Source organism: Rhincodon typus, chromosome 3 (genome assembly GCF_021869965.1).
Source record: "Rhincodon typus isolate 14 chromosome 3, sRhiTyp1.1, whole genome shotgun sequence".
NCBI lineage: Eukaryota > Metazoa > Chordata > Chondrichthyes > Orectolobiformes > Rhincodontidae > Rhincodon > Rhincodon typus.
Window position 1 is genome coordinate 25,735,124 of NC_063334.1, and position 25,243 is coordinate 25,760,366.

The 25,243-nt window shown below is 43.0% G+C and overlaps 1 protein-coding gene across 9 annotated transcripts in view; it reads right to left on the bottom strand.

Moving 5' to 3' along the window:
- Positions 1-61: 61 nt before the first annotated feature.
- c3h5orf63 (chromosome 3 C5orf63 homolog) overlaps positions 62-25,243 on the bottom strand; it is a 32,633-nt gene continuing 7,451 nt past the window's right edge. For 4 of the 9 annotated variants that reach the window (XM_048620847.1, XM_048620861.1, XM_048620827.1 and 1 more), the window contains exons 2-4: positions 20,807-20,930; positions 19,956-20,012; positions 17,794-18,126 (exon numbers count right to left, since the gene is read on the bottom strand). In XM_048620847.1, coding sequence (XP_048476804.1) covers positions 17,947-18,126; positions 19,956-20,012; positions 20,807-20,930 — 361 coding nt within the window. In that variant the 3' untranslated portion in view covers positions 17,794-17,946. Of the gene's footprint in view, positions 394-17,793; positions 18,127-19,955; positions 20,013-20,806; positions 20,934-25,243 lie in introns of those variants that run through there. The other 5 variants (XM_020526490.2, XM_048620870.1, XM_048620812.1 and 2 more) reach the window with 3 other exon arrangements.

A 25,243-nucleotide genomic window follows, 5' to 3' on the forward strand; every position in this document is an offset into this window, starting at 1 on the left:
AAACGTTAACTCTGTTTTTTCCTTCACAGATGCTGCCAGACCTGCTGAGCTTTTCCAGCAATTTTGTTTTTGTCCCATCAATTATTTATAGGCAGGAATAACAGATTGGAAGCCCATTTGCCTATAATCATTTTAAGCTTCGATAAAACTGCCACACATGTTTGAACTGTTTCTGTCTTTGGCTCCGAAGAGGTTTGTGCTTGGTGTTTATTTTTTTTGTCACACAAAATACTGAAGTGATAGTTTTAACAGCGAAATTTTATATGTTTATGGTTATCTTTTGTATTATCTATCAATTGTAGCCAGCAGAGTGTGATCAAATGCATTTGAAGCCATGCTGTTCAGTCTATGGCATCATTTTGGTGCAGGATGTTCCTGTTTATTGCACTGTTCCTGTTGGTCAGGGAATGGGATAGAAACAAATGTGACAATTCAGTTCTAAGGAAGTAACAATAGGAATCACAACAGAATCCGAGTAGTCCACAAAGACCAACGACAGTGATAAAGAACTTTGCCCGTGTCAGTTCTCCAATTTCGGCCTCTTTTACATTCCTGATTCCCTCACTTCACTATTTGCGACCATACCTTCAACTGCCGAGGCCTACGCTCTTCGCATTGTAATATTTCATGTCTCTGACTGTTAAACTAACCCATCGTTATCAACTGTTCATTGGAAATTGATTTATCAAACCATTATATGAACAAGACGTATTAGAATCATAGAACCCTTACAGTGTGGAAGCAGACCATTCAGCCCATCAAGTCTACACCAACCCTCCAAAGAGTATCCCCACCCAGTCCCCTCCTCCCATAGCCAATACCCATGGCTAATCCACCTAACCTACACATCCCTGGACACTATGGGCAATTTAGCATGGCCAACCCACCTAACCTGCACATCTTTGGACTGTGGGAGAAAACCAGAGCACCCAGCAGAAACCCATGCAGGCTCAGGGAGAATATTATAAAATCCACACAAACAGCCACCCAAGGGTGGAATTGAACCCAGCTCCCTGGCACTGTGAGGCAGCAGTGCTAACCACTGAGCCACTGTGACATTTGTGTCTATTAACAATATATCTCAAAAACTAATGGACAAATTTCAATGATACTTGTAAGAAATTATTAGTTTTAGGCAAAGATAGCAGATTTCTTTTTAGAATGTTCTGGGTTATTTTATTTAAGATGTTGTTGATTATTTTAAAATGCTGTGCATTGCCTCAAATTTTGTCAGTGTGATCAGAGTCTTCAGCACCAATTGTCGATTGGCCTGAAGCCTCCCGAGTGAGATGGAAGCTCTTATTAATGTATTTTTTAGCATATATCCTCAAGAAAGAGCTGCACTGTTTTAATAATGTTGAGTTACATGGTGTGACAGAGGTTTGTGCTCTACTGAGTACTGCTTTCACTCTACTGAATTCGCTCAATATGGAACACAGGCTGTAATTTCTATGTTTTCTTTTAATTCATTCACAGGATGGGCGTTGCCAACCAGGCCAGCATTAGTTTCCTAGTGGGCAGATTAAAGAACATTGCTGTGGGTTTGGGGGTCATACACAGGCCAGACTCATAAAGACTGCAATTTCCTTCCCTAAACAACATTCAAAAATGATTTTCTTGGTCATCTTAATTTTGGACTCTTAATTCCAATTTTTTTTAATTGAATTCAAATTTCACCATCTGCCATGGCAGAATTCAAACCCTGGTCAACAAAATATTACCTGGGTCTCTGGATTAATAGCCTAGCAGTAATACCACTAGGCCACTGCCTCCTCTGTAAAAATGTGGTGACATACTTAGAATCTGTTTGAACTCTATGTAAAGTTGTTAATCTACTAGTATATGGGGTCATTTCTAGGTTGTTACAATCTGATTTTATCATAAAAGTTCACACCAAGTCTACAGTTACAAGGGTGGTATGGTGACCTACCTAATTAATGTAGATCAATGCAATTTGAATTGTTTTGTTTTTCAGATAACAGACTGAAACTATCAAGCGATTTCATCCATCTGTGTAGAGTATTGTTGTTAGTGCCAATTATGATCATAGAATCCCTACAGTATGGAAACAGGCCCTTCGGCCCAACAAGTCCACACTGAACCTCAGTGCATCTCACCCAGACCCATCCCCCTATAACCCACCTAATCTACACCTCCCTGAACACTACAGGCAATTTTAGCAAGGCTAATCCACCTAACCTGCACATCTTTGGACTGTGGGAGGAAACCAGAGCACCCAGAGGAAACCCACACAGACACAGGGAGAATGTGCAAACTCCACACAGACAGTCACCTAAGGCTGGCATTGAACCTAGGTCCCTGGCACTGTGAGGCAGCAGTGCTAACCACTGTGCCACCGTGCTACCCCAAAGCATGTATCTGAAAATTACATTGATAACTGCTTGAGTAAAATTAGTAATTTTATTAGGAATGATTAATTTCTTGCATATTTCATCAGGAAAAGAAGTAGTAGAGAAATTAATTGCATTAAAATAAAGATAAGCAAGAAATACTTAACTAGCAGTATAAGTCACCTGGTCTGAATGAGATGCCTTTTAGGTTACTTAGAGAAGCACAGGGGAAAACTAAAGAGGCTCTGACCAATCTCGTCAGTCTTGTTAGATATAGGGGTCATGCCAGATGGTAAAAACCGAAAGAACGTGGATGCTGTAAATCAGGAACAAAAACAGAAGTTGCTGGAAGAGCTCCGTTGCATATGGTCAGTTGAGGCCAACTTCAACAAGGGACCCTCCGAAATGTCCACCTTCTTCCTCAACCAAGGATTCCCCAGCTCCGTTGTCAACAGGGCCCTCAATCAGGTCCGACCCATCTCTGGCACTTCTGCCCTCACGCCTTCTCTTCCCTCCCGCAATTGCGATAGGGTTCCCTTTATTCTCACCTACCATCCCACCAGCATCCACATCCAGAAGACCATCAGACGCCACTTCCACCAACTCCAGCGAGACGCCACCACAAGACACATATTCCCCTCCCTTCCCTTGTCCACTTTCCACAGGGACTGTTCCTCCAGAACACCCTGGTCCACTCTTCCTTCACCTGTAACACCCCCCCACTCCCAGAGTCCTATGGCACCTTCCCCTGCAACTGACGAAGGTGTAACACCTGCCCATTTACCTCCTCCCTCCCCAATATCCAAGGCCCAAACATACCTTCCAGGTGAAGCAATACTTCACCTGCACTTCCCACAATCTAGTCTACCGCATTCGCTGCTCACAATGTGGTCTCCTTTACTTTAGGGAAACGCAGCATAGACTGGGTGACCGCTTCATAGAACATCTACGTTCTGCTCACAAAAAAGACCCTAAGCTACTTGTTGCCTGCCACTTTAATACACCACCCTGTTCCCTGGCCAACATCTCTGCCTCAGGCTTGCTGCAGTGTTCCAGTGAAGCTCAATGCAAGCTGGAAGAACATTTTCCACTTGGGGACCTTGCAGCCCTCCGGACACAATATCGAGTTCAATAATTTTAGGACCTAAACTCTCCCATGTCCTAGTCCCCTCACCCCACACACCAGGCCTTTTCATCACATAGCCTGCCATTACGCACTACCTATTGTTAGTCACTAACAGTTCCCATTAACAACTATTCACCCTCCCAGCCAGATCATTATCAATTCCTTTGTCTGTCCAATTGCTCTTCTCTCTCTTTAGGCTCCGTCCTTTATCCTATCGTTTACTCCTTACCCCATCCCTCTCCTTATTTTCTGCACGTAAACCAACGTTTTCTCAGCCACCACCAGTTCTGAGGAAGGGTCACCGGACCCGAAATGTTAACTCTGATGTTTTCTTCACAGGTGCTGCTGGACCTGCTGAGCTTTTCCAGCAACTTTGGTTTTTGTGCCAAATGGTAACCCTGTTCAAAAAGGGAGAAGAGTATTAAACCCAGTGTTGTCCTTGCTTTGGGCATTTCGACCAGTTTATACAGAGAACTCATTTTTCTCGGGTACTATACTTGTGAGATGAACGAAACAGTCAAAGTTGTTTTGCAATTAATTTTGTTCACAGAATATACAAAAGACACAAAAAGGAGCTGTGTGGCCAACTATTATCTAAAGGTGTGCTATTTCATGATAAAACTCCCGATTCTTACATCAATTATTCTACCAGTCACAACGTTAAGACTTTGTTGCAATCCTTTCTAAACTACTACAGGCTACCAGACGAAGAGCAGGTATTACCTACACAGTGAAACTTAGCCAGGCTATGTAGTCGGCTTTGATGAACTTGGTGAAATTTAGCCTTGCACGTGGTTGTCTCCTCTCTCTCTCTCTCCCCCTCCCTCCAGGTGGCCAGAGATCCGCTGCTGGGCCAGATTGAGTGTTCACTGACGGAATGGCCACCAGGTGTCCCCTCTTATCCCTCCCCGCCACATCTTTCCAGAAAGTTTTCTGGTTATCAGTCAATTGATTGTCGAGGTCAAAGTCATGGTATCCATTGGGATCCCTGAGGTCATGTCCTGCCACTGAGTACCTGAGGAACAGGAATATTCCTGGCTGGAAGACCTGGAGCATGACCTTTTACCCTATTCTGAACTCAGTTGACTTTGCCATCAAAGTAGGCTTTACATTGTCTCTCTTTCTGATCCATCCTAACAGCAGCTGCCTTTTGGGGCAAAGTGGACATTGTTCAGCCACACCTTGACTGTCCTTCTGTGGTTAAGGGCTGAGAATTCTGGTTCAGATGTATCTATGCCCAGCAGGAGTTCGATCCCCATGTGCTGTCCAGTCATTAGGATGGGGGGGAGTGAATCCTGTGGAGGTCAAGACTATTTCTCACCAACATCAGCACAAAGAGTGGCACTATGTTCCAGGTGGTGCTGTTCTGCTGGACAAACTTTTTAAGCAGCTCTTTATAGGTGCGATTCACTCACAAGTCACTCCAGTGGTATGGTGGAGTACCTCTGGTTTGCTCCCTGTGCTTGTGGGTGGAGCACTCTCCAGAATAATGGCCAATCCAGTCGCAGTTGGCGCACCTGCCCTGTGGCGATTGGTCCCGACTTTTCCCTGTGGGGGTGGGAGTTGCAGCTTTCCCTCTCTATTTCCATCTTCCCCCTTCGTTGCTCCGTATTTGGCCACGGTTGGGATTTAGTGTGACAGGCTTCTTCTTTCCAGCCTTGCTGGGCTTGGCTCTTTCTAACCCCTGGACCTCCTTCTCCCACGCATGGACCATTCTCCAGAGCGGCCATATCTGTGTGTGTGTGTAGCATCAGCGATGTCAAAATTATCGCAGGATTTCCTGCTCTCTTCGGTAGCATAGGAGACTAGGCTCCTACACTAACTGGCCTATTCTGCACTGTGAGCTGGGTTCTGTCCAGCTGCCCAATGACAGCAGTGAACTGGCGTCCATAAGCTCCTGGCAAATGCAGTCAGGTGTTCTTCTTTCATTTGTCATACTGCAGGGGCCCCTCTATTGTGACTGACCGTGGTTAAAAATGCGGTTTTCACATTGTTGAGTTCCTCTCTGTCCATGGTTTTGTGGATGGAGCAAAGCAGAGAGGACGGAGGGCCTCAAGCACATTAATATCAGCTTGATTCCCTCGGGGTCGCCCAGCCTGTGCAAAATTCCATGTTGGTGGGAGTTGTCAAAGAATGCATAGGGGTCCAAGGGTGGGTTTGAAGGTAGGAACTTTTTTTGGTTATCTGCTGGTTGTGCCATTAAGAACGTGAGCATACCGATGATATTGGCAGCCATGTGCCTATCACAACGACGATTGGTGAGTGGCTTTGTTGGAACCAGATGGGGAAACAGGCCTGGAGATGCTGGGGATACTGAGGGTATTGGGGTGTGCTGAGAGTAGGGGTTCCTCCTAGAAGGGAGGTGAGGTCCCAAACCTCTTGGTTCTCAGCATGCCAATGTACTTCCTCCTCTATGTTCCCCCAGTCCACCTCTTCTGCCCTAAAGGCACACACAATCCCTTTTTGGACCACGAATGGGGACTTTAAATGATCAATCTCATGCTGGCACTTTGAGTGATCTGCAGCCCAGACTTTACTCTCTTGTTTTACTTGGCAGAAAGCTGTGATCGCTGCCTGCAAATTACTCCCATTTCTAGTTCAGTCACAGCTTTTGCGGCTGTGTGACGATTCCCGGATCGCATGTTATTCCCCTACAGGCCTCCTCTTCCTGGGCTGGAAACTACCCTGTGCGCAGCAAATTTGCCTGGTACCGCTGTTCTTGCTCTTGAATTTTGGCCTGCATTTGCTTGATTCTGCTCTTTGCATTCCCTAGCTCTTCTTTAAGCTTTGCATTTGCAACTCCTCTCCCTTCACTTGTTCCATACTGCTGGCTATTGCTGGAGCCTTACTTCATTTGGACATGTGCTTATCAATCTTTTTAAGCATCACCACCCTTCCACCCTCTCCTCCACCACCTACCCACCCCACAATAATTTTGCCCTTCAGACCCCCGACCTAATTCTAACTCAGAGCAGTTTTTGGGCCAATTCATCTTCAGATATTTCCTTAGGATTTCTCCCACTCAGTGGTCTGCCATTCTTCTGCTCCTCTGTTCCTCTAGTGTTTGTCCAAGGGATAGGGAATCAACCAGGGTTGGGGTCCAGCTTGCACTAAATTCCCATCAGTCCCTCTGAGTCCAACCCGCAAGAGGTAAGTGACTCATTCCCCCCTTGGCCGTCTTGCAGAGTTTACCCTTCCTTCTTGACTAACTTAGCTTCAATATCCTGCAGTCTTATTTGTCTCACTCCACAAACCCAGCGTGCAATCTAATGCTGGTCAGTTACCTCTATCCCTATTCACTCACTTGAATCCTGGCTGTCACGTGGGGCAGCTGCCCTCTTAAATCAGGCTCAGGTATTCAAAACCCTTAATGGGTTTGGTCGAGTAAATAAGGAGAGAATGGTTACGACCTTCCTGCCCTTGGAAACAACGTGGAAAAATTTGCAGTAACTGGCCAAAAGAACAGAAGTGAAATGAGGGGATAAAATGCACAATGATTGTTGTGATGTGGAACATGCTGCCTAAAACAATGGTGGAAGCAGATTCAATAGTCCTCATCATCATGGGCAATCACTCAGTAATAATTATGATTGTCCATTTAGGAAATTCCATGTCACTGCTCATGGGTTCTGTGGATCCATGTGTGGCTAATAAGCCTGATCCTACAGCTCCAACAACATATTGGCAGGTTTTTCTGGGAGGTGGAAGTAGCTTTTGGCCTTGACATTGTTGGTATTCCTTTCTCCGGTTCCTTTTGTTAACAAGATGATGGCAGAGTGGGAGGGGGATTGAGCTTGGGGCTTGTCCACTCGTGTTGGCTCTCTCTCTCTTTTCTTATCTTTGGTTTCTTTTCTTTAAAGCCTGGAGAGTGGCGGGTGATAGAGGAGGCCTTTGCCCGCAGCGGCGGCAATGCCAGGATGGGCCGGACACGGCTCCATCCCGGTCCAGGTCCAGGGCTGACTCCCCCGGCCCAAGTTCGCAGGCTGGGCCGAATCTCCAGGTCCACAGCTAGGCCTGAAGGAGCAGAAGTATTGGCGAAAGGGACGGAGGGTGGATCGGCGGCAGCATCTGGAGGAGCGTCGGATGGGGAACAGGAGGCTTCTCCCAGCCCAGCGGTGAGGTGGCTTCCAGCATCTGGCTTGACTGCCTTGGCCTGGTGTGGAGGCCTCATTCCCATGTGGAGGTTGTCTTCAGCTATGGCTGCCAGGTATTCCAGTAGTCCAGCAAGCCATCTTGTCCAGGAGTAGAGTCTCGGCCTGGCACGGTGGTCTTCTCTGGCGGAGGCTTCTGGCCCAGTTTTCCAGCAGCCCAGCATTGCGGTCTCACCCAACATGGCATCGGGGTATCCATCATTCCTTACTCAGCCTTCACCGGGCCCAGGAGCCATTAACTGATCTGTGATGAACTTTGTCTTAATTTTACTGTTTTAAATTATTATGTATGATTTCTAGGTACTGTGGTAGGGTGACTTATAAAACTTTTCATTGTATTTTTCATGTAAAAGTACACGTGACAATAAATTTCTATTCTATTCTGTTTTCCGTACTTCCTCTTGTTGATGGGCATTCTCAAAGATTCGCGTCTCTTTGTACAGGAGTTTCCTCTAACTTGGTTTCTTCTGGAGGAATTGCATTGAGATCTACGTTGCATTTCAATGGGTGAAGCCATCAAGGAGTCTTTGAAATGCTTCTTTTGTCCTCTTGTTCGAGTACCTACCTTGAGGTGGCCGAAGAAAATTTGCTTTGGTAGCTGGAGCTTGGGCATCATTACAACATGACTGGCCCATTGGGGTTGGTTTCGGATGCTGGTGCTATTAGCTGTTTCAAGGATGCTGACGTTAGTCTGTCTCAAACAGCATCGATGGTACTTCTCAAGGGTCTTGAGGTGACATCTGTATGAGGTCCAAGTTTCAGAGCGATATAGAAGAGTTGGAAGGATGACTGCCTTATGCACATGGATATTGGTTATCAGCACAGATGTCACAGATATCAAAGACTCTCATCCTTATGTGCCCAAATGTTGCACTCACTGATCAGGTGTGATGTTGAATCTCCACATTGATGTTAGCCTTAGAACTGGATTCAGCCTCAACCTCAAGAAGACTCGAATCCTTTACCAACTTGCCCAAGGTCAAGTTCTGGTCCATCTCACCATTAAGATCAATGGAGAAATCCTCCCAAACATGGAACATTTCCCTTACCATGGAAGCTACGTCACATCTAAGGTATTCAATAGTAACTTTCAAAAGCGAATTGGATAAATACAGAAAAGGGAAGTTTTGCAAGGGTTAAAATGATCAATCTGAAATACTGATTCTCTGCACAGATGCTGCCAGAGATGCTGTGTACTTCCAGCACATTCTGCTTCTGTTAACAATTCATTGAAGAGTGCCAGTTCAGATGTGCAGCAGCACCACCAGCAGACAAGCAGCAGTACTGCAGGTAGAAACAGCACCACCCACAGGTACTTGCTGGAAACGCTACTGAACATCCTCATTCTCATTTAATCTCACTCCTTTTGGAAGCCGGGATTGTTCTCATTGGAATTGAGAAGGTAAAGAAGAGATTGATGAAGGTGTTCAGATTAATGAAACAAAAACAGAAATTGCTGGAGAAACTCACCAGGCCTAGCAGAGTCAATATTTCAGGTCCAGTTGGCCCTTCTTCAGAATTGATTGTAGCTAGTTAAAGGTTGGTATGCATGCTGAAGATGGGCAGGGATGTGGTGGAGGGGGCAGGAGATGTGTTGGACAAGTCTGAGGGCCCTGTCAACCATGGTGATGGGGAATCCTCGGTTGAGGAAGAAGAAAGACATTTCTGAGGCCCCCCGCTGGAAGCTGGCATCATTGGAACAGATGCGACAGAGATGGACAAACTGGGAGAATAAGAAGGAATCTTTACTGGAGACCTTATCAGCTGTCTGAAGGGATCATTGCCTCTGTGATGCTCTAGTCCGCTCCCCCAACCCCAAAACCTCGCCCACACCCCATGGCACCTTTCCATGCAATCATAGAAGATGTAACATCTGCCCATCTAATCCTCCCTCCCCACTATCCCAGGCCCCAGACACACCCTCCAGGTGAAGCAGTGATTTACCTATACTTCACTCAATCTAGTCTACTGTGTTCACTGGTCACAACATGGTCTCGTCTTCACTGGGGAAATGAAACACAGACTGGGTGACCATTTTGCCAAATGCCTACATTTTGTCTGCAAAAATGTCCTTGAGCTTCCTGTTGCCTGCCACTTCAAGACACCACTGTGTTCTCTGGCCATCATCTCTGTCTCAGACTTGCTGCAGTACTCCAGCGAAGTTCAGCACAAGCTGGAAAAAAAGCATCTCATTTTCTGCTTGGGGACTCTGCAGCCTTCAGGATTCAATATTAAGTTCAAACTCAATAATTTTAGGGGCCTGAGCACCTTCTTCCATGTGCTTTACCCACCCCACACACTAGGTCTTGACATCACATGGTGTGCTACCACAACCATCCCACTGTCACTTACTAATGGTGCCCATTAGCAGCTATTGATTCATCTGGGCTGACCTTACCCATTCTTTTGTCTGGCCAACTGCTGCGCGCTCTCTCTCTCTCTCTCTGGGCCCCCTCTCCACCTGTCCTTTACTCCACCTGTCCTTTATTTCTTTACCTCCCACCCACCCATCTTCAGCAACTGTACTAACCTTTTCCTAGCTACAATTGGGTCTGAAGAAGGGTCACTGGACCTGAAATGTTAACTGCTTCCCTTCCACAGATGTTGCTAGACCTGTTGAGTTTCTCCAGCAATTTCTGCTTTTGATTCAGGTTTCCAGCATGTGCAGTTCTTTTTTTTTGTGTTCAGAATAATGCTTTTTTATCAACACCAACAACCCACAATTAGAGAGCACCTTCTGACGTGGTAAAATGTCCCATGGCGCTTCATGGAAGAGTTTCTGGCAAAATGTAACCCCAAGCCACATTACGAGATATTAGGACAGGGCACCACAACCTTCATAGAATACCTGCAGGGGGGAAACAGCCATTCAGCCCATCGAGTCCATACCAACCCTCTGAAGAGCATTCCACCCAGACCCTATCCCTGTAATCCTGGACACTGTGGGCAATTTAGCATGGCCAACCCACCTAGCCTGCATATCTTTGGACTGTCGGAGGAAACCGGAGCACCCGGAGGCAACCCATGCAGACATGGGGAGAATGTGCAAACTCCACACAAGCAGTCAGCAAACTCTGGTCTCTGGTGCTGTGAGGCAGCAGTGCTAACCACTGTGCCGCCCTTGATCAAAAAGGTAGATTTTAAGAAGCATCTTAAGTGAGGGAGGAGGAAGTTTTCGGGAAGAAATTTCAGAATTTAGGCCCAGGCAACTGAAGACACTGAGAACAATTAAAATTGCAGATGCTCAATACACAAGAAATGAAGGAGATTAGAGATTGTGAAGGGGTATGAGGCTGCAGAAAATCACATTAGGTGCAAATGGTGCAATGAGATGAGGGAGGGATTCAAAAACAAGGCGGAGAATTTTAAAAATGAGGCATTGCTTGACTGAAAATCAACCAAAGATCAACAAAGTCCCCAGGCTGATGAATAAAGGGAACGTGCTGCAAGTTAGGATATGGGGAGCTGAATTTTGGACAAAGGTAATGATCTTAAATTTCATCTGGTTATTGACCCTCCTGCCAGTATAAACAATATCTCCTTATTTACTCTATCAGAATTACTTCTTATTTTCTTTTACCAAGCATTGGAGTCCTCTCCCCTCACACTCAGCATGATTCAGCACAGAAGGTTACTCAGATCATTGTACTGAGGCTAGCAATTTTGTCTGTTAAATGCCTCATCCTGGTTTTAGGATTGAAGTTTATGAGGGGATTATATTTTGGGAATATAATTTTAAAACTGGATCAATGAAGGGAGTTCATGTGACTGTTTTGAAGTCTGTATGGCAGTATGCCTGGGTGGTTTGACAGTAACAGATCAAAGGAAGGCCTAGATTATTCTATGGAGAAGGATGTATGCAACACTTGTGTTTACAGACAATGGTAACAGTCTTTTAGTTAACAATGAATGGATCTAGAGGCTTCCATTTTTGTGAAATTATTTAGACTCTGCAACTTATCCAACATGGCATTGGGAGCCCTGTCCCCATGTCCAACAGATCCTATTTCGAATAGCAGAGGAAAGGGACAGGATGTAATTCATGGTTTTGGGGATGGGGGGCATGAACTGAGCAGGGTGATTCCCTTATACCGCAGTGAGTGACTTAATAATGTGTAAAAAAAAAAATTTGGCTTGACACTCATACATCTGTAGAACTGTTAAATCGCCCACTCTTTAAGTTTTCAGAAAAAGTGCCCGTCCTGTCTCTGAGATGAAAGAATCCATGCTCTTACTTTCAATGGCTATTTGTTGACATGACCCTAAGACACTTTTGGAGTACTGTGTACAGTACTGGTTAATAGGAAGGATATTATTAAATTGGAGCGATTTCAGAGAGATTTACAAGGATGTTGCCAGGACTGGAGGGTTTGAGTTAAAAGGAGAGGCTGGGACTTTTTCCACTGGAACATTGAAGGTTGAGGGATGACCTTCCAGAGGTTTATAAAATCATGAGGGGCATAGATGCGGTGAATAGTAAAGCTCTTTTCCCTTGAGTAGGGGAGTTTGAAACTGGAGGGCACATTTTTAATGAGAGGAGAAAGATTTAAAAGGGACCTGAGGGGCAATGTTTTCACAAAGAGGGTGGTTTGTATGTGGAAGGAACTGCCAGAGGAAGTGGTAGATGCAGGTGCAGTTACAACATTTAAAAGACATTTGGACAGGTACAGGAATGGGAGAGAGGGATATGGGCCAAATGCAGGCAAGTGGGACTAATTTAGTTTGGGAAACTTGGATGGCATGAACGAACTGGACTGAAGGGTCTGTTTCCGTACTGTGTGACTCTGTGACACTATATTATTCTTGTTTGACCGCTTTCACAACCTATAGTTATTACACTGGGGAGAGAGCTGTAAACTCATAGTTTGAGTACGTTGCCAGGGTTGGAGGGTTTGAGTTATAAGGAGAGGCTGAATAGACTGGAGCTATTTTCCCTGGAGCGTCAGAGGCTGAGGGGTGACCTTATAGAAGTTTACAAAGTCATGAGGGGCATGGATAGGGTAAATAGGCCAGGTCTTTTCCCTGGAGTAGGGAAGTTCAAAACTAGAGGGTACAGGTTTAAGGTGAGAGGGCAAAGATTTAAAAGAGTTCAAAGGGGTAACTTTTTCACGTAGAGGATGGTGCATGTATGGAATGAGCTGCCAGAGGAAGTGGTGGAGGCTGGTACAATTACAACATTTAAAAGGCATCTGAGGGGTATATGAATAGGAAGGGTTTAGAGGGATATGGGCCAAATGATGGCAAATGGGACTAGATTTATCTAGGATATCTGGTCAGCATGGACGAGTTGGACTGAAGGGTCTGTTTCCATGCTGTACAACTCGATGACTCTATGAGTAACAGCTCCAAGGAATTATTATGAGTTTAGTTCTGAAGAAGAGTAACTGAATTCTAGAAGTAAAGTCTTATTTCTTTCTCCACAGATGCTGCCCAACAGTTTTTCCAGCACTATCTGTTTTCATTTCAGATCTCCAGCGTTGACAGTATTTTGTTTTAAAATATCTCATGGCTTCTGAGGTCCACGGTGGATACTGGGTGACCAAACATGGGTGTGCGTAAGGGTAAAGGATGGTCAGTGGGTTAGAATGAATTAGGACTAAGTTGACACAGGAGCTATAAGGAGCCCTGAATTGGGGAGAGTCTCACTACTCTTAGGATGAAGAAACTTCTCATCTCAGTCCTAAATGGCCTATAGAGCTAGAAGAGGCCATATAGTCCAATAAAACCTCTCTCTCAAGTATACCCACTCACTAGTTATGTTTGAACATTCCTATTTACCTCCATTACACGGCCGAGCAATTTATTCCAAGTTTGCATCACCATTTCAAAGATACTTTCTAATATTGAATTTAAAATATAATTTTTCATTCATCTAAAAAAAACGATAACCTTGCCTGCAACTGAAACTCTCTTCCGTTTTTCTACTACTTCCAGACTAATCTATTTCAATGCTCGCCTGAATGGTCTCTTCAACTGTCCATATATTTGAGATCATCCATAGAAAAATGTAAGGTAGGAGTCATTTGACCCCTCATGCTGCTCCGCCATTCAATATGATAATGGTCCATCGTCAAGTTCAGTATTCTAATCCCTGTCTCCCATCCGCATTCTCCTTGATCCCTTTAGCCACAAGAACTATAATCGAACTCCTTCTTAAAAACACACAATGTTTTGGCCTCAACCACTCTCTGTGGTAGTAAATTCACAAGCTCACCACTCTGGGTGATGAAATTTCTCCTCATTTCAGTCATAAAAAGGTTTACCCCTTATCCTCAAACTATGACCCCTGATTCTGAACTCCCCTCCCCCCCCCTCAATATTGGGAACATCCCAAATAAAAACCAAAAGAACTGTGGATGCTGTAAATCAGGAATAAAAACAGAAGTTGCTGGAAAAGCTCATCAGGTCTGGCAGCATCTGTAAGGAAATAAATCAGAGTTAATGTTTTGGGTCCAGTAACTGAATGGGTTCTGAACGAAGGGTCACCGGACCTGAAACGTTAACTCTGATTTTTTTCTTCACAGATGCTGCCAGACCAACTGAGCTTTTCCAGCAACTTCTGTTTTTATTCTATTGGGAACATCCTCCCTGTATCCAACCTGTCTAGTCCTTTTAGAATTTTGTAGTTTTCTAATGAGATCACCCTCTCATTCTTGTAAACTGCAGTGAATACAATCCTAAATAAAATCCTAAATAAGAATTCCAGATGCTGTGAATCAGGAACAAAAATAGAAGTTGCTGGAAAAGCTCAGCAGGTTTGGCAGCATCTGTGAAGGAAGAAACAGAGTTAACGTTTCGGGTCCGGTGACCCTTCCTCAACTGACTTAATGTCTCCTCATATGTTAGTACTGCCATCCCTAAGATTAAATTGGCGACTGTTTGCTGCAAGTTTTTTTCTGTTTTTTTCATATCAGATATTTCTTAGTGGAGTAGGCCTGGGAAGCTGAACAGCCTACTCCTGCTCCGAATTTATATGTTTGTATGTATGTATGTTTGGACTGTGGCTCATTCATCCAAAGACAAATCTATCAGGATAAAACAACTCTAAGCATTTCCAACAGACTGGAACTTCTATTCATTTTCACACACTAAATACTAGTTTCGCATAATTCCAAAATATAAACCAAGCATCCCTCATCATCTGGCCCCAAGAAACTAGTCAAAGGATGGATGCAGCTATATTAGTATTACCTACATCATAAGAAAAAATAACAGGTAGATTAAAAAAAAAATCATGGCATAGAGGTCATGTTGGAGTTGTACAGAATTTTGGTTAGGCCACAGCTGGAGATGTGTGTGTAGTTCTGGTCACCACACTATAGCACTGGATGGGGTGCAACGGAGATTCACCGGGAAGCATCTGGGATGAAGCTTTCCAGCTATGAAGACAGGCTGTATAAGCTCAGGTTGTTTTTTTTTGGAGTAGAGAAGGGTGTATAAGACTATGGGGGGCATAGGTTGAATAGAAAGCAGCTTTTCCCCTTAGTTGAAAGGTCAATATCAAGGGGGGACAATTTTAAAAGGCAGGAGGTTTAGAGGGGATTGAGGAAAAACCTTTCTACCCAGGGGTAGTGGGGATCTGGAATGCACTGCCTCGGAATAAAGTTGAGGCGGGAAATCTCTCAACATTTAAACAATACCTGGATGAGTACCTGAAATGTCATAACAATCAAGGCTGGGGCCTAGTACAGGCAAGTGGGACCAGTGTACGTAGTAGTTTATTTCTGGTGATACATGGGCTGAAGGGCCTCTTCTGTACTCTATGATTCTGTGATGTCACTCCTTCCATGAGTAGAGTGATTATCGATGGACCATAATTGCATCAAAAGTCACTGATTCTATGCTAAGCAGCTCTGGGACAGGATTGGGGTGGGTGTGTGGGTGAGAGGTGGGTGATGGTGAAGGAAGCATTCTCAGGATTGCAACCTGAAATTAATGGAATGCAATCAATGCTTGGACCACAATTATTTCCAACGTGTATTAACTTGAATGAGGAAACTGAACGTACTATTGCTAAATTTGCCGATGACACAAATATAGTTGGGAAGACAAGGGATAAGGATGACACTATTAGTTTCTAGAGGGATACAGACAGGTTAAATGAGTGGTCAAAAAGTTGGCAGATGGGAAAATGTTGGCATTATGCAATTTGGCGGGAAGAATTGAGGAGTTAATTATTATTTAAAAGGAGTAAGACTGCAGAAAGCTACGGAGTCCTCATGCATAAATCACAAAAAACTAGCATACAGGTTCAGCAGAAATTTGGGAGAGAAATGGAATGCAGTATAAAAATAGGGAGGTCTTGCTAAAGCTATACAAGGCACTAGTCAGACCACAGCTGGAATGCTGTGAACAGTTTTGGGCTCCTTCTCTAATCAAAGATATACTGGCATTGGAGGCAGTCCCGAGGAGGGATTTGCTCATGCGAACAGGATGAGGAGGTTGGGCCTGTACTCACTGGAGTGGCAAACTTAGAATCATAGACTCCCTACAGTGTGAAAACAGGCCAATCGACCCATCGAGTCCACACTGACCCTCTGAAGAGCATTCCACCCAGACCCAACACTTGATGTGACAGGGGGGAGAGAGAGAAAGACAGAGAGAGAGAGAGAAAAGAAAAAAACAAATTCCCTTTCCCACTCCTCCCGAATCAACCAGGTGAACGCTTCCAACCCTACCAACAGCTCCCTCCTCTCCCCCGTACCAGCTCTCAATTCCTTTACACAATCATTGAAACATGCAAGATTCTGAGAGGACTCTACAGGGTACATGCAGAAAGGTGGCTTCCAGCTGTGGGAGAGTCTTGGACCAGGTGGCACAACTTCAGAATAAGGGAGCACCTTTTTAAGATCGCGATGAGCAAGAATTTCTTCTGAGGCCAGTGAATCTGTGGAATTCTTTATTGCAGAGGGTTTTTGAGACAGGGTCATGAAATAGGTTCATGGCGGTGAGAGACAGGTTTTTAATCAGTACAGGAATACAGGGGGTATGGGGAAAAGGGAGGAAAGTCCAGTTGAGGATTTACCAGGTCAGCCATGATTTCATTGAATGGCAGAGCAAACTCAATGGGCTGTATGGCCTACTTCTGCTCCTAGAGCGAATGGTCTTATGAAATTGATCACTATTTGAAAACGAAGAATGTGAAGGGCTCCACGGAGCAGCAGAGAGTGGCAAAAGGTAAATAGCTCCTTTGGAGAGCCCGAAGAAACATGATAGGCTGAATGGCTTTCTTTTGTGATGTGACCATTCTTTGAAAGGACTGGTTGCACAGACTAAGCCGCATTCATTTGAACTTGGAAGACCTTTGGCGATCAAGGTGTTTCAGCTGACTTAACATATTTATGATGTAGATGGATGAGAAACTACTTCCTTTGGTCACGGGTGGTACAAAAGAGAGATCCAGTACAAAGGGGCAGAATGAAAGGTTAGAGATAGCCCATTCAAGAGTGATGTCAGGCAATATTCCTTCACATAAGGTTATGCAGGTAAATCTGGAATGCCTCTTCCTCACAATGAATGCTAGCTGTCAACTGAAATCCAACAAGACTGAGAATGACAGAAACAAACACAGAGAATACTGGAGAAAATCAACAGGTCTGTCAGCATCTGTCGACAGAGAAAAACAAAGTAAACATTTCAAGTCCAGTATGACTCTTCCTCTTCTTCAGGAGTTGTGGTCTCAGTATCCAGAGTATTTTACCTTCATTTGAAATTGACAGAACTCTGTCAAAACCAAAAGAACTGCGGATGCTGTAAATCAGGAACAAAAACAAAGTTGCTGGAAAAGCTCAGCAGGTCTGGCAGCATCTGTGGAGGAGAAAACAGAGTTAATGTTTCGGGTCTGGTGACCCTTCCTCAGAACTCTGTCAAATAAGGATATACAAACAGGAGGCAAAAAGAATCCTAGTACAGAATAGCCGATCTAACTGAATGGTTGAAGAGGTTTGACGGGCTAAATAGCCTCCTATTCTTGTGTACTATATTGTCCATTATGCATAAATGGTCACAAATTAATATCTTGGAAATAGTTTGGAAAAATTAAAAAGCTGTAGGAAGTTAGAACAATATCAAATTCATGTATGCAAAGCTAGTTTGTGAATGGCACAATGCTACTGCAACAAGAGTCAACTATGTTTCTTCTAAAAATGTTACATTAAGCATTTAATAACCTTCAAGTTATTTATTTTTACCAGTAGCATTTGAAACAAAATAACTTTAAAGCATTCACATTTCAACCAAGTACTGTTTAAAAGAACTTAGTCTTAATACCAATGGAGAAGTGGATACATTTTCTTGTACCAAGTTGCACTTCAAATCCTCACGTCCTTTTATTCAATTCCTGTTCCAGTTTAGCCAGTCTATTCTCGAGGATTTTAAAGTTAACCTGGTGCTTCATCAGAAACTGCCCATTCAGATGAAAAACTGGAATATCATACTTGTATCTCTCGAACCAGATGGAATTTTCTGGAACAGTAATGTCTACTTCCTGCAGGATGAACTGTGAAAGAAAAGATAATTACACTCCTTATGTGAAATGAAATTAAAGGAGCAACTGTTAAAAACATAGGGAAACATTAGAAGGAGGGGTTATGGTAAAATGAAGTAAGATAGGAAGTGGTTTGTGTGGAGCACAAGCCCTGATGTAAAATTGTCTGTCGTTAGGTAATCAATGGTTACATTACGAGGACAGGTATCATAGACTAAGCTTGCATTCCATTGAATATGGAAGATTTTAATTTAAAAATAAATGTTTTTGAATTACCCTGTCCAAGCATATTGTCTCACACCTCTGGAGCAGGTCTTGAACCTGGACCTTCTGGTCCACAGGCATGGATACTGCCACCACATCACAAATGTCCTCTATATCGATGCTTAAGGAACGATATCATTCAGGTGTTTAAGATGATGGAAGGAGTAGATGACGTTCATAGAGAAATCTGTTTGTGGAGGGGTTGGGTTGGTGGAGTTCTGAAAAGTGGGGGGCAGAGCTTTAAGATTACGTCTGATGTGCCATGAAAAACACTGTTTCTCTTACTTCAGGGCTTCATAACATGTGGACATTTGGGTTGATGCTAATGTGGCTGGTGGAAGTGAAACAGGAGATCTCAAATGTTGTGGAACTCAATATTGAGTCCAAGACACTATAACAATGTTGTTGTTCTCAAGCTCACATTGAGTTTCATTGGAACATTGTAGCAGGCCAAGGAGAGAAATGTTAGAGTAAGAGAAATATGATTTATTGAAATGGTAAGTATCTGGGAGGTCAGGGTCATTTCTTCAGTCAAAGCGGGGGTGTTCCTTAAAGCATCGCTTCGGCTGCTTTTGATCTTACCCATGTGAAGGAGAGTGCACCGTGATCAGCAAATCAAGTAAACTAGATTGAAAGAAGTATGAGTGAACTGCTGCTTCATCTGGAAGTTGCACCTGGGGTCTTGGACGGTGAGGTGGGAGAAATGAATGAGCAAGCATTACAACTTCTGCAATTGCATGGGAAGGTGCCATGAGGTAGTAAGGAGTTTGGAGTGATAGGGGAATGGCCCAGGGTATTGTGGAGGGAATGGTAGAAAATAATCCTTTGTATGTGGAGGCTGGTGGTTGGGAAGTGAGAGCAGATGGAACCCTACTCTTGTTCTGATAAGCAGGGAAAGGGGTGAATGCAAATGTGCAAGAGATGGGTCGGACACAGTTTAGGACCCTGTCAAGCTTGTAGGGGAATCCTCGGTTGAAAAAAAGAGAGGTCATGTTTGGAGGCAGCTCGATGGAGGGTGCATCATCAGAACACATATGACGGAGACAGGAAACTGGGAAAATGGAATGGAATCCTTGCAGGAACTAGGGCGTGAGAAGTGTAGTCGAAGTAACCGTGAGAGTCGGTGGGTTTGTAGTGAATATTGTGGACAGGTTATTATCAGAAATGGAAACAGTGAAGCTAAGGAAGGGAAGGGAAGCATCGGAGATGGACCAGGTGAAGGTGAGAGAAGGATGGAAACTGGAAGCAAAATTGATTAACTTTTCCAATTCCAGATTTTTTTTCCTCATTGCTTTCTCCATGACCTTGGCCTGTGTCAATTTGTAACCAATCCTTTTCTCTTGTAATATAAATTGGTGTGATTGTTTGAAATTGAGATTCTTGTGTTTGTCTCGATGTGTGTAAAATGAGCTTCAGCAACGCATCTTTCTTAATATTCGAAATCTGTACTACCAAACGATTGATTAGCAACTATCTAACGCAAACCTCACCAAGTAGTGAATATTGTGAGTCAGTAAATTATTGAGGACCCTGACTTCATTTCTAAAGTTGGTTATTTACTATAGTTAATTTCATACCCTATGTTTGTAAGCGATCAATGCCTCCTTGGCTTCTTCGCAAAGTGTGCACTCATCCTGAGGATATAAAAATATAACCTGTTGGTTAGTGAATAATTATTTGACTAAAATATATGAAAATATTCTAGTGAATTAAACATTTAACTGAAATTGCATTATCCATAAGTTTGTATAAACAGGATGTGCACTATACGTACTTGCACTAAATTATTTGCACTTCTAACATCCCCCCAAAAAAATGAACAAAATGTGTGCCAAATGATTCACAAACAAGGATCTTCATTACTTACTGCCAACTATTGAGAACAATATGTAAAAGGTGGAGTTCAACTGAACCTTTGTAGCTTTGCTTAAATGATACGATAACTAAGCTAAGAGAATTCTTTGTTTTTAAATTACAACCAAGTTCAAACATGAATATTAGTTCAATTTGGCCAGTTGTCACCTATGATTGTAAAATACAGTTCTCTCACCCTGGTCATCTTTTCATTATTGTATGCAAATCTAAATTTAAAAGGAAGCTGTTTTTACCTCACCAGAACAAAGTAAAATAATGTGTTCAACTTGTCCCTGGGCAGATTGTATACGTAGCAAGGTAGTTTTACCAACCAGTCAGAGTAGGACAGCATAGTTCAAGAAGTCTGCAATGTTCATTATTAATATCTGAATTTGCCATTTCCAGTCATGCGTTACTGTTCAAACCTTTCATAGAAGACTAAAGTTGTATGTTTAATCTACTGTACAACTAAATCATTAGGAAGTGGAACTAATTGAAGAGCTGGCACAGGCACAATAGACCAAATGGCCTCTTCTGCATATGATTGTAAGTAGTATGTCAACTTTTATGATACCTTGGTAAAGAGTGTTAAAATTGGCAGATCCTTCCTGAGTGTAGACATTCTTAATAACATTTCCAACACAAATTTTGATGCTTGTCCAAGTTTTGCATAGTGAACTAAATGCATTGCTCCAGTGCTACTGAAAAGAATTAAAATCTCATTAGATTGTTATTGATCAGTGAGTCAATGCACATAGGAGGTTTCACTAATTTTATCTTCTAAGTGAACATGTTGCTGTAAGATAATTCTCATACGTTGCACAGGATACTGATTCTGCTATATTTTTAAAAATCTAAATGGCCTATTTTGTCTCATGGCATGCTCCATTAGTTATACTTTATCCCAATGCCTCTAACTCGATATGTTTTGTCCTGTAAAATGCTGGAATTGTGAGCCAATGAGGGCATTGAGAGGATAACAGGATCTCTCATAGGCTAATGAACGTTCAAGACTAATAGTACGCCTTCTTAACCAATGAAATTTAAGGATTGAAAAAGAAAACAACAGAATGAGAGAGAAGGACATCTGCAGAATTAGAGTCAAATTAGTTACAGGTAAAGGTAAAAAATAGATTGGGAAATAGATTAAAGACAAGGGAAAAGAAAGAATGTGGCATTTTGAAAATCTACAAATGAATACTTTGAGAACAGAACATAGCTGAAGAAGTCAGCATTTTGAAACCTTTCATTTTGCTCATTGGTCTAGGAAACAAGAAACAGACACATAAATTAGTGTCCCATTTTTCACAGCATGAGAAAAAGACGCGCTCAATGGGTGGGCCATCATTGGCACGGAGACATAGCAGGAAGCATTAACTGTCAATCTTAGTTCTCAGACCAGGCTCTGATTGTTCAGCATCTTCCCATGGGAATCTAGCAGAGATTAGCAGTCTTCAGACCCCCTTTTTTTCAATGAAAATGGTGCAATGCACATGCGATTCCTTTTGCCTATGTAAAATAAGATACTGCATACATATGTAGCTTCTATGATGTGCAAATGCATCATATTATGAATCTGACTGATGATCTTCAATTGATTTCTGGTGTAATTCTTAGCACTGCCCAGATTATTTTATAAATGTTGATCAATAACAGAATCACATCTAATCATGGACAATATTCTGAAGCTTGAAAGCGTGGGTTTGGTTGACTACGCTTGACTTGCCACCTGCTGACTAATGGTCAACGAGCTATGTTGTTTGATACAGTCCATCAGTTGTTGGGTGTACATCTTAAATAGCTGGCTCTGCACTGATGCCAAAACATTTTACTCATTTGTGCGGTAAACACAACATCTTCTGGCTTCATGGTAGTAGCCTGTCAGTGGGACTCCTTAGGGTAGTGTCCCAGGCCCAACCACCTATAGCTCTTTCATCAATGACCTTCCCTCCATAAGGTCAGAAGTGGGGATGTTCCCTAGTGATTGCACAATGTTCAGCACTATTCAGAACTTCTCAGATACTGAAACCATCCATGTTCAAATGCAACAAGACCTGGACAATATCCAGGCATGGACTGAAAATTGGCAAGTAACAGTCAAGCCCCACAAATGCCAGGCAATGACCATCTCCAACAACAGACAATCTAAACACCACTCCCTGACATTCAATGTTGTTACCATCACTGACTTCACCCACTAATCATATCCTGATGGAAATGGCTTGCCTTATAGTTATAATGGTTACAAGAGCAAGTTAGAGACTTGGAATCCTGCAGAGAGTAATTTTTTCTGAAGAAGGGTCTAGACCCGAAACGTCAGCTTTCCTGCTCCTCTGAGGCTGCTTGGCCTGCTGTGTTCATCCAGCTCTACACCTTGTTATCTGAGAGTAATTTCTTGACCCCCCAAAGGCTGTCCACCATCGACAACGCCCAAGTCAGCAGTGTGATAGAATACCCCTAATTTGCCTGGGTGAGTGCAGCTCCAACAACACTCAAGAAGCTTTACACCATCCAGGACAAAGCAACCCATTTGATTGGCATTACACTCCAAGCATCAAGTCCTTCCATCACTGATGATCAATAGCAGCAGTGTGTACCATCTACAAGATGCACTGTAGGAATTCACCAAAAGATCTTTAGACAGCATCTTCCAAATCCACAACTGCTATCACCTAGAAGGGTAAGGGCAGCAAGATACATGGGAACACCATCATCTGCAAGTTCCCCTCCAAGCCACTGACTACCCTGACTTGGAAATGCATCACCATTCCTTCAGTGTCTTGGGCCAAAGACCAAATACACGATAAGTTAAAATGATGTTGGAAGATTCAGCTAGCTTGTGCTAATGGAAGAATCTCCAGGAGCAACAAACATTACTGTAAAAAGCACTCAGAAATTGAATGTTCACAGATTGACGCCATTAGGATCTAAGATTCTCTTCGGACTGGTTCTAGACAATGTGGCTACTTAAAGGACTGTGTAAAAATATCTATGAGGTATGATTTCTCTTGTGCTAAAAGAAAATGGGGATTTTTTTTGTTTAAAATATAAGTTATCAACAAATATAGTGTTTGGTCAATAGTACTTCCAGTTTTATATTATCGGAAAAGTCTTCAAGTGTGAAATCTTTCCGTTATCAACTACAAATTTGAATTTGCTCAAAGATTATTAAAAGGAAATGAATATGGCCTTGCACACCTAAAGAATCTTTGTTACAGAGAGTGGGCTGGAACATTGCACACTGTTAATGTTATAGCCTGTTCTTAGTACACAAATGATTTCAAGTGATGGACGGACACACTGAGAGTCATGAATCGAGGATTTATCACTGATTTAATTCACTCCTCAAATTGCTTCTCACAAGCAATGTCTCATCCTCAGCCTTTCCATTATTTTAAGAATTAACTGGAATTGCATATTAATTGCCCATTAAACTTGCTGCAGAAAGTGACAGCTGGTAATTAACAGCATAGGTACCCTTTTAATGGTGTGATAATTGTTAATGCAAAGTTAGTCTGTCTCTCTGCCCTGGAAAGGGAATAAGATTAACTGCATAATCTTATTTCTAAAAGGTAGATTTCTTTTGAGTTCAGTTGCAATGACACCAATAGAAGGCATTCTCTGGGATGCTCTCTGGGATGCCCTCTAGACTCAGGTCTTGTGAATATCTTCGTTGGTTACATTGCGCTACATTTCCTCTAATTTTTGCTTGTGCTGCACAGATCTCCATGTGTGCTAGCAAATTCAGGAAGTCAATAGCTGCACGGAGATCAGTGTGGCCACACAGATTAAACATGGAAACTAGGAGCCAGAGTAGGCCATTCAGCCCTTCAGGCCTGCTGCACTATTCACTATGATAGTGTCTGATCCTCTATCTCAATGCCATATTCCCACTTTCTCCCCATACCTCCTAATATTTTTAAAATCTAAAACTACATCTCTTTCTTGAGCATACTCGGTGACTTGGTCTCTACGTCCTTCCGTGGAAGAGAATTCCACATGTTCATTACCCTTTGAATGAAGAAACATTTCCTCATCTCAGTCCTAAATGATCTGCCCCATATCCTAAGACCGTGACCCCTGGTTCCAGACTCCCCAACCAATAGAAATCTAGTCTGTCCAGCCCTGTTAGAATTTTGTATGTTTCAATCAGATCCCCTCTCATTCTTGTCAACTTTAGTGAGTACAGGCCCAGGCAAAGCAATCTCTCCTCATATGACAGTCCTGGCATCCCTGGTATCAGCTTAATGAACCTCTGTAGCACTCCCCCTATGGCAAGTGTATCCTCTTTTAGGTAGGGAATCCAAAATTGCATAGCATACTCCAGCTGTGGTCTCACCAAGGCCCTGTATAATGGCAGTAGAATGTTTCTACTTCTGAACTCCAGTCCTCTTGTAATGAAGGTCAATATGTCATTGCCGCACCTGTCTGTCGACTTTCATCGACTGATGGAAAAGGACACTCAAATCCCTTTACATTTTCTGACATATCATCATTTAAACAATACTCTTCCTTCCTACTTTTCTACTGATGTGTATATCTTCAGATTTAGAAATGTGATACTACATTTGCCTTGTGTTTGCCCACTCATTCAACTAGTGTAAATCTCCTTGAAGACTCCTTGCCTTCTCCTCACAACTCTCAAACCTTTGTAGGTTTATTAATAAACAAACTTGGATTTGTTGCATTTAGTTTCCTCATCCAGTTCATTTATACAAATCATGAATAGCTGGGCCCCAAGCACTGATGCTTGCGGTACACCTCTAGTCAATACCTACCTCTCAGGGAAAAAAACACATTTATTCGCACTTTCTGTTTCCTGCCTGACAACTAATTCTCAATCAATGCTAATGGATTTACCCCTATCCATGTGCTTTAACTTTGCCGAATAACCTCTCAAGAGGAATCTTATTAAAAGCAGTCCAAAAATCCAAACACACCACATCCCCCTCCCTCAACAAATTACTGGAATTTTGACAGGTTGAAACCAGTAGAATAGATAAGCATTATT